This window comes from Pongo pygmaeus, chromosome 5 (assembly GCF_028885625.2).
Source record: "Pongo pygmaeus isolate AG05252 chromosome 5, NHGRI_mPonPyg2-v2.0_pri, whole genome shotgun sequence".
Taxonomy (NCBI): domain Eukaryota; kingdom Metazoa; phylum Chordata; class Mammalia; order Primates; family Hominidae; genus Pongo; species Pongo pygmaeus.
This window is the reverse complement of record NC_072378.2, coordinates 43,238,355-43,247,270: the sequence shown is the minus strand read 5'-3', so window position 1 is coordinate 43,247,270 and position 8,916 is coordinate 43,238,355. Positions and strand designations below refer to the sequence as shown.

Genomic DNA, 8,916 nt, shown 5'->3' with positions numbered 1-8,916 from the left:
TGCATGTAATCCCAGCTGATCGAGGGGCTGAGGCAGAATCACTTGAACCCAGGAGGTGGAGGCTGCAATAAGCCGAGATCACGCCACTGCACTCCAGCCTGGGCAACAGGGTGAGACTGTCTCAAAGAGAAAAACGAAACCCATAAGATGCACAGGTATCTGAGAAGGGTCTAAACACCCTAGAACTGCAAGCAAAATTTTGAGTATATACATGTTTTCCTGGCGAAGGGGTCCTCATTCTCAAATCCTGAGCTTTTAGGAAAAAGTACTAAGCCAGTTTCAGGTTACGATACAAAAGCCACCAAATACACTTAGAGCCAGTCAAGTTTGAGAATTCTCAAAGCCGTCACTGAAAAGTTGGAACACAGACTCACAGCAGAGACAAGTGAACATTTATTTTTATGCCTTTCTTCCTATGTGTATTTCAAGTCTTTTTCAAAACAAGGCCCCAGGACTCTCCAGATTCAATTATGTCCTTGGGCTTGGTCGACTGCTGCAGGAGTCTTAGGGAGCCTTGTACAAATGCTAGACTGACTCATTTACCAACATTAAACCCTAGGATAGATGCAACAAAGCAGGACTCCTTCCTCCATGGAATGTGCCGATTTCAGACGACACAGCACCCAATGTAGAAAACGCTGGAATTTTTCCTTGGAACTAGACTGTGATGAGAGGTGCTTGACATGAACATAAGCTACTGTCTTTTCTTTTTTTTGGACGGAGTTTCGCTTGTTGCCCAGGCTGGAGTGCAATGGCGTGATCTCGGCTTACTGCAACTTCCGCCTCCCAGGTTTAAGATTCTCCTGCCTCAGCCTCCTGAGTAGCTGGGATTACAGGCACGCGCCACCATGCCCGACTAATTTTTGTATTTTTAGTAGAGACGGCGTTTCTCCATGTTGGTCAGGCTGGTCTTGAACTCCCAACCTCAGGTGATCCGCCTGCCTCAGCCTCCCAAAGTGTTGGGATTACAGGCATAAGCCACCACGCCCGGCCAGCTACTGTCTTTTCTTTGACCCTTCCTTTCCAGTTTTTGAAGATAAAGCAGGAAATAATCTTCTCTGAAGATACTTGATAAAAATTTCCCAAACAACAAAACACATGCTTCCACTTCACTGATAAAAAATTTACCGCAGTTTGGCACCTAAGAGTATGACAACAGCAATAAAAAGTAATTTCAAAGAGTTAAGATTTCTTCAGCAAAATAGATGATTCACATCTTCAAGTCCTTTTTGAAATCAGTTAATATTATTCTTTCCCCATTTCCATCTAAATGACTGCAGCAATATTTTTTTTTTTTTTTTTTTTTTTGAGACAGTCTCGCTCTGTCGCCCAGCTGGAGTGCACTGGCGCGATCTTGGCTCATTGCAATCTCTGCCTCCTGGGTTCAAGCGATTTTCCTGCCTTAGCCTCTCAAGTAGCTGGGACTACAGGCACGCGCCACCACACCCAGCTCATTTTTGTATTTTTAGTAGAGACAGGGTTTCACCATGTTGGCCAGGATGGTCTCAATCTCCTGACCTCATTGTCTGCCCGCCTTGGCCTCCCAAAGTGCTGGGATTACAGGCGTGAGCCACCGCGCCCGGCTAGCAATACAGTTTTTAGTTACTCGACATCTTTAAGCCTATAACTCTTAGGCTATGCATAGCCCCATGTCCTAACCAGGCATTCACTGATCCCAGCAGGTCTCCATCTATTTGTACCAGCCTCCTCTTTCCTCCCAATCTCAAGGTTACTCTTAAATACTAGTAAATGCAAAAAGAACTTGTAAAGTGGCAAGGCATGGCCTATCAAAAGTCAGCCCAAGGGCAGTTTTCAACCCTGCCTCACCTGGGTCTAGTTCAGCTGGCGGATGAGCTGATTGATGCGTTCACCCCGATAGCCAGGTGTGCCCATCTCCTTGAGGAAGCCCACTCTATTTTTGGTAGCATGACGGGCCACTGAGAGGTGGAAAGGGCGCAAGAACCATGAGATCTCCTGGAAATGCTTCCCTGGAAAGGCAATTTCATGAATGAGGTCTTCCAAGCAAATGACGCCAAACTTCCCTAAGAAACACAAAAGCACAGATTCTTTTATTTAACATGTAGCCAGCATATATTAAGCTGGGCACTCTGGCAGACTCTTGGGACACCAAGAAGAATACAAGCTGAATTTCACATCAAAGCTTCAAAGACCCTGGCTTTCTGCCCCAGCTGACCCCTAAGCTGTAGCACTCACCCAGGTGCTCCTCAATCACTGTGTTGTCTGTCAGAGGGATGGTCTTATTCTTCACCTTGGCTTGTCCACGTTTCAAAATGAGTTCTCGGACAGACTTCAGATTTGGAAATCTATGTAGGAAAATAAAGCACGGTTTTCACCAGCACCGGGCACACTACATACCAGTCCTGCAGCCTGGCTGAGGAGAGGTTGGAGAGGTTCTCCCACACACTCACTTCTCCCAACAAGCAAGTGTTCTGCAATCACACTCCAGCTGAAATGCTTGGAAATACTTCTGATAAAGAACCGAAGTGACCCCACTTACATAATGAGAAATTTAAATTAATGGATGTAAATGTTCACCAGGGAAAATATCGCCAACAAAAACAAAACAGAAACCATGTCCTAGCTTACCTTAGGGGCTAGGACTCTGGCCTTAGGTGACCCTCTACTCAAGATGGTGCAAGAGTTGGAAATAAAATCCGAGTTTTTGTTGGGTTTCAATGTTTGAGGAATACTAGTCTTTTTTTTTTTTTTTGAGACGGAGTCTTGCTCAGTCGCCCAGGCTGGAGTACAGTGGCGTGATCTGGGCTCACGGCAAGCTCCGCCTCCCAGGTTCATGCCATTCTCCTGCCTCAGCCTCCCTAGTAGCTGGGACTACAGGTGCCGGGCTAATTTTTTTTGTATTTTTAGTAGAGACGGGGTTTCATCATGTTAGCCAGGATGGTCTCGATCTCCTGACCTCGTGATCCACCGCGTCTGGCCTTTTTTTTTGAGACAGAGTCTTGCTCTGTTGCCAGGCTGGATTGCAGTGGCACAATCTCAACTCACTGCAACCTCCGCCTCATGGATTCAAGCGACTCTCCTGCCTCAGCCTCCCAAGTAGCTGAGACTATAGGCACACACCACCATGCCTGGTTAATTTTTTTTGTATTTTAGTAGAGACAGGGGCCACCATGTTGGCCAGGATGGTCTCAATCTCCTGACCCTGTGATCCACTCCTGACCATGTGATCCACCCACCTCGGCCTCCCAAAGTGCTGGGATTATAGGCATGAGCCAGTATGGCCGGCCAGGAATACTACTCTTACAGAAGCACTGCCTTTAGCTCTGCTTTAAGACTTCCAAGAACCAATCTTTCCTTGACCCAGCCTTAGCCTATGACTGAACCAGCCCTACTATGGTACTGTTCAGACCCCTCCCTACCCTGTGTCCCATGGTTATTACAGCTACCCACTGATTTCAGGTTGACGGTGGTCACAGCAAAATGTCCCTTCTACAGCAACATGAGCCCTGGAGAGCAATATCCGGTGCACCCTGACACACTCAAATAGAAATCTGATGTGAATTCACATGGAAAACCTTACTTACCCCCAGGTCACATAAGGTTCCACTATACGCAGCATTTTTAGATTCTGGGGGGTGACTTTTACAAAGACACCACTAAAAATTTTCTTTAGGCGAAGTCTTGCAATGGTTCTCTGCACCAGTAAACTCACGCCATCAATCCTGAAATGAACAGCAACAGAAGTCAGACAGACTCCCTCCAGTTTATGTCAGTCCAGCAAGCACAACATGCGAGGTCACTACACTGGGTAATCTGGAATAAGACACAGAGACTATGCCTTAAAGAGCTCAGTTTAGTGGGAGGCGGTTATGAAAACAGATCCTTTTCATGATGTGGAGCAATGCCTGGAATGCTATGGAACTTGAACTTGTGTATGTTTCAGGGGTAGGGGGAGTGGTGGTATGTAGGTCTACACATGTCCAGCTAAGGAATCTGGATGTGCTTCTATGGGCAGTAGAAGCTACTGAAGATTTTAAGCAGAAGAGACCAGATCAGATTTCTTTCTGACAATCACCAAGGGCAGTGTATGGGACAGATCACAGTATGACACTAGAGGCAAGGAAATCCAGGAGGAAGGTTAATACAATAGTTCAGGAAAAATACGAGCAGTGGTAGAGGGCTACAAAGGACAGAGCTCATAAACATGCAAAAGCCACAGGTTTCTGGTTTAGGTGATTGGGTAGGGGAAACAGCAAGAAGTAGAGTCATACATGGGATGGGCAGGGGGTTGGGAAAGTTCCACTAAATGAGGAAAAATGTCTCCCCTTCACTGAATATGCTTCATCCACTCAGCCTTGTTTCAGTTCCTAAAATGATGCCTTGCTTTCCCCACCTCAGGACTTCAGCACATATGCCTGGAAAGTCTCCCAACACTGGTGAATGCCTTTCACATCTTTCAGGTCTCAGGCTGAAGTTCCTGCTTTAGAGAGGGTGTCCTCAACCACCTCTCCCTAGTGAGCACTTTACCCTCAGCACTTATTTTCAAGCCTGTCTGTCTAAGGTCTTCCAAATATTGCAGACTAAATTGTGCTCAACCCTGACATCCTAGCACGATTTGCCTGAGTGGCTTGGGGCCTATTATCTCCCTAGAAAGGGGTCTAAAGCTTAAGCAACAGTTTGCTCCAGCCTCATGCAATTAGAAAGACACCAGTTCCTTACCTTTCGATGCGTACAACAAAGGCCAAGGAATGTTTATCTGGCAATTCCAAGGCATGAGGTTTCATTTCTAGTCGTCTGAGACGCACCATGTCACGTTTCTGCCGCCAGGAATCATGTAGGAATGATTCCAGTCGCTTAAACCTGAGCCCTTTTCCTTTCCTCTGCTACAGAGAAGACAGACTATCATCATCATCTTGTGCCTCCATACATTTTTACTTTTAGAACAGTAATTCATGAGTGACAACTGATAGAGCTTATTTCCCCATGCTCCACAATGCGAAGCAAAGCAACATTCTCTATTTTCATATAAAGGAAAAATGAGAAACCAAAGTAAAGGTGGAGTTGAGGAAACCTGGGAATTATTGGGAAAAATAATTAACAAACAAAAAATTAGTTTACATATTAATCAATGTTTACTAACAAGTTTCCTTAAACTCAACGCCAGCATTTGCCTGCAGGTGTTAAATATTTGCTAAACGAAGACATAAACCATATACACTTGGTGCTCTGCATCTGTGATTCAACCAACCCCAGATGGAAAATACTTTGGAGGAGCACATACAGTAGCTCACCCTGTAGTCCCAGCTACTTAGGAGGCGGGAGGTTCTCTTGAACTCAGGAATTCAAGGCTGCAATGAGCTATGATCCTGCCACTGCACTCTAGCCTGGGTAACACAAGACCTCACTCCTTTTTTTTTTTTTTGAGATAGGGTCTTGCTCCGTCGCCCAGGCTGGACTGCAGTGATATGATCTCGGCTCACTGCAACCTCTGCCACCTGGGTTCAAGCAATTTTCCTGCCTCAGCCTCCCAAGTAGCTGGGATTACAGGCATGCGCCACCATACCCAGCTAATTTTTGTATTTTTAGTAGAGACAGGGTCACCTTGTTGGTCAGGTTGGTCTTGAACTCCTGACTTCAGGAGATCCACCCGCCTCAGCCTCCCAAAGTGCTGGGATAACAGGCGTGAGCTACCACACCTGGCCAAAGACCCCACTTATTTTTTTTTTTTTTTTTTGAGACAGGGTTTTGCTCTGTCACCCAGGGTGGAGTGCAGTGGGGCAATCTCGGCTCACTGCAACCTCCGCCTCTCGGGTTCAAGCAATTCTCCTGCCTCAGCCTCCTGATTAGCTAGGATTACAGGCGCGTGCCACAGTGCCTGTCTAATTTTTTGTATTTTTAATAGAGATGGGGTTTTACCATGTTGGCCAGGCTGGTCTTGAACTCCTGACCTCAAGTAATCTGCCCGCCTCAGCCTCCCAAAGTGTTGGGATTACAGATGTGAGCCCAGCTGACCTCACTCTTAAAAAAAAAGAAAAAAAAATTTCAGGGGAAAAAATGAAAAATTACAGTAAAAAGTAATACAAATTTTTAAAATACATTATGTACACTGTATTAGCTATCAGTAATCCAGGCCAGGCAGGGTGGCTCAGGCCTGTAATCCCAGCACTTTGGAAGGCCGGTGGGTGATCACTTGAGGCCAGGAGTTTGAGACCAGCATGGCCAACATGTCAAAACATCTCTACTAAAAATACAAAAATCAGCCAGTGGCCGGGTGGGGTGGCTGATGCCAGTAATCGCAGCACTTTGGGAGGCCAAGGTGGGCAGATCACTTGAGTCCATGAGTTGGAGACCAGCCTGGCCAACATGGTGGAACCCGGTCTCTACTAAAAATACAAAAATTAGCAAGGCATGGTGGCACATCCTTGTAATCCCAGCTACTTGGGAGGCTGAGGCAGGAGAATCGCTTGAACCCAGGAGGCGGAGGTTGTGGTAAGCCGAGATCGCATCACTGCACTCCAGCCTGGGTGACACAGTGAGACTCTGTCTCAAAAAAAAAAAAAAAAAAAAAATTAAATTAAATTAAATTAAAAAAAAAAAAAAATTTAGCCGGGTGTGGTGGCACATGCCTGTAATCCTAGCTACTTGGTTGGCTGAGGCACGAGAATTGCTTGAGTCCAGTAGGCAGAAGTTGCAATGAGTCTAAGCAACAGAGTGAGACTCTTGCCTCAAAAAAAAAAAAAAAAAAAAAAAAAGCTATTAAGCAATCCAGAGAGGATTTAAACTACATAGGCGGAAGGAGTATAGATTATATGCAAATACTACAACCAGTTATTTATTTATTTATTTATTTTTTTTTGAGACAGAGTCTTGCTCTGTCGCCCAGGCTGGAGTGCAGTGGCACGATCTCGGCTCACTGCAACCTCCACCTCCCGAGTTCACACCATTCTCCTGCCTCAGCCTCCCGAGTAGCTGGGACTACAGGAACCTGCCACCACGCCCGGCTAATTTTTTATATTTTTAGTAGAGACGGGGTTTCACCGTGTTAGTCAGGATGGTCTCGATCTCCTGACCTCGTGATCCGCCAGCCTCGGACTCCCAAAGTGCTGGCATTACAGGCGTGAGCCACCACGCCCAGCCTACTACAACCATTTTATATAAGGGACTTCAGCAGTCTCAGATTTAGGCATCTGTGGGAGTCCTGGAACCAACCCTTTAAGGACACTGAGACAACTATACCTGGTTTGTCAAACCGTTGGGGGGAGCTCGTCAATACCAAATGTAGCCCAACACATGCTGGATAAAACTCACCAAATACAAATTCTAATTACTTTCTCTTGGTTCCCCACCATTACCTCCTTCTTTGCCAAAAGTGCCTGCTTTGCCTGGGTGGCTTTGAGGGCTTGATAAGCCTTCCTCTTTTTCAGGAGATTTTCTGGAACCAAAGGGATTTTTCTTTGCCTGATGCAGAAAATTGAGATCAGAGATAACATTTAGAAAAGAACACTTGGCCGGGCGCGGTGGCTCAAGCCTGTAATCCCAGCACTCTGAGAGGCCGACGTGGGTGGATCATCTGAGGTCAGGAGTTCGAGACCAGCCTGACCAACACGGTGAAACCCCCGTTTCTACTAAAAATAAAAAATCAGCTGGGCGTGGTGGCGCACGCCTGTAATCCCAGCTACTCGGGAGACTGAGGCAGGAGAATCGTTTGAACCCGGGAGGCGGAGGTTGCACCGAGCCGAGATCGCGACACTGCGCTCCAGCCTGGGGGACAGAGCAAGATTCCGTCTCAAAACAAAAACAACAACAAAAAAGAAAACGAACATTCAACGGATTTTCAAACCAATTCAATATCAAGTATCTGAAGTAAGATTCCCCTGAAACCTGCGGTTTCTGACTCCAGGCCTCAAAATGTACCCCTAATATTCACTCATCCCCAAAGCCTCGGAAAGTAATGAACCCTTTAGCCTCTGGATTCGTATAAGTTAACAGGGTTTTCACGGCCACAGCTCTCCATAGGTACTAGCAGCGACGAATCTATGGGGTTGGGGCGGGGGCAGGCCTATCTGCAGAGTTAATACTTGTCAGGCTGGGTGAATTCAACTGTGGCACTTCAGCCCGCTGCCTGAAGTCAATCCTCCCCTCTCCAGATAACCCGAACTTGACCGCGGTCCCCTCCCTCCTCCGCCACAGCGCTACTACTCCTCACCCCCACCCTTTGTAAATTGTGGCCTTTTCTATTCCTAGAGCCCATAAGAATCCGCCACCGAGGCATAAACACCGTGGATGGCACCGGATACTCAAGACCCCACTCCAGATATTCAAAGCCGCACACACTCACTCTTGCTCCGCCATCTTTCTAGTGGTGCAGCTACTGATCATGCGCAACCCCACCACACGGGGAAGACAGCACACGCTCTATTTACTTGACCATAGAGACGTCTGTTCTAGCTCACGCTGGAGGACCAGTCAGCGTTCACTTAGCCGCAGTGAGCCGTTGAGGTCCCGCTAACCCCGATTCCTGCCAAAAGTTGCACCGCTTCCAGGGTTTTTAGAGCCTGTGTTATTTTCAAAACCCAGCCCTTTTCTTGTAAGTTACAGTTTCATCACAAGCGGCTTGGCTGTGGACAACAAAGTGCTTCCCACAATGCACCTATGGCGTCCGCCGCTAGCTACGGCGCCGCACTTCCGGCGCGGCCCTGCTGCGTCTCTGGGGAGGAAGACAAGCAAACTCAGCGAAACCTTTTCGCTCTGTGGAAAAACTTGGAGGCTATGGCTTTGGCTCTCACACGTAGGTGGAAGTGTTTGTTGAGGACTTATAGTGGTAAAGCAGGTAGCTGCAATTCCGTCTGCTTGGCTCAGTCGATGCGTCCTTGAACACGTTATTTAACCCCTCTATACTGCGGCTTCATTACCCATAAAATGGGTGTACAGTAATAA

The 8,916-nt window shown here is 46.9% G+C and overlaps 1 protein-coding gene across 4 annotated transcripts; it reads right to left on the bottom strand.

Moving 5' to 3' along the window:
* Positions 1-375: 375 nt before the first annotated feature.
* On the bottom strand, positions 376-8,652 carry RPL7L1 (ribosomal protein L7 like 1). 4 transcript variants are annotated; one of them, XM_054493403.2, is made up of 7 exons: positions 8,318-8,652; positions 7,332-7,437; positions 4,699-4,862; positions 3,564-3,701; positions 2,215-2,324; positions 1,828-2,042; positions 376-1,141 (listed from the first exon to the last, which is right to left on the bottom strand). In XM_054493403.2, the coding sequence occupies exons 1-6, from the start codon at positions 8,356-8,358 to the stop codon at positions 1,834-1,836; spliced, it is 768 nt and encodes a 255-aa protein (XP_054349378.1). In that variant the 5' UTR covers positions 8,359-8,652; the 3' UTR covers positions 376-1,141; positions 1,828-1,833. The 4 variants fall into 4 exon arrangements, with proteins under 4 accessions (XP_054349378.1, XP_054349381.1, XP_054349379.1 ...); XM_054493406.2 differs by having other exon boundaries at positions 1,828-1,988; positions 8,318-8,486; XM_054493404.2 differs by having other exon boundaries at positions 4,699-4,859; positions 8,318-8,486.
* Positions 8,653-8,916: the final 264 nt, after the last annotated feature.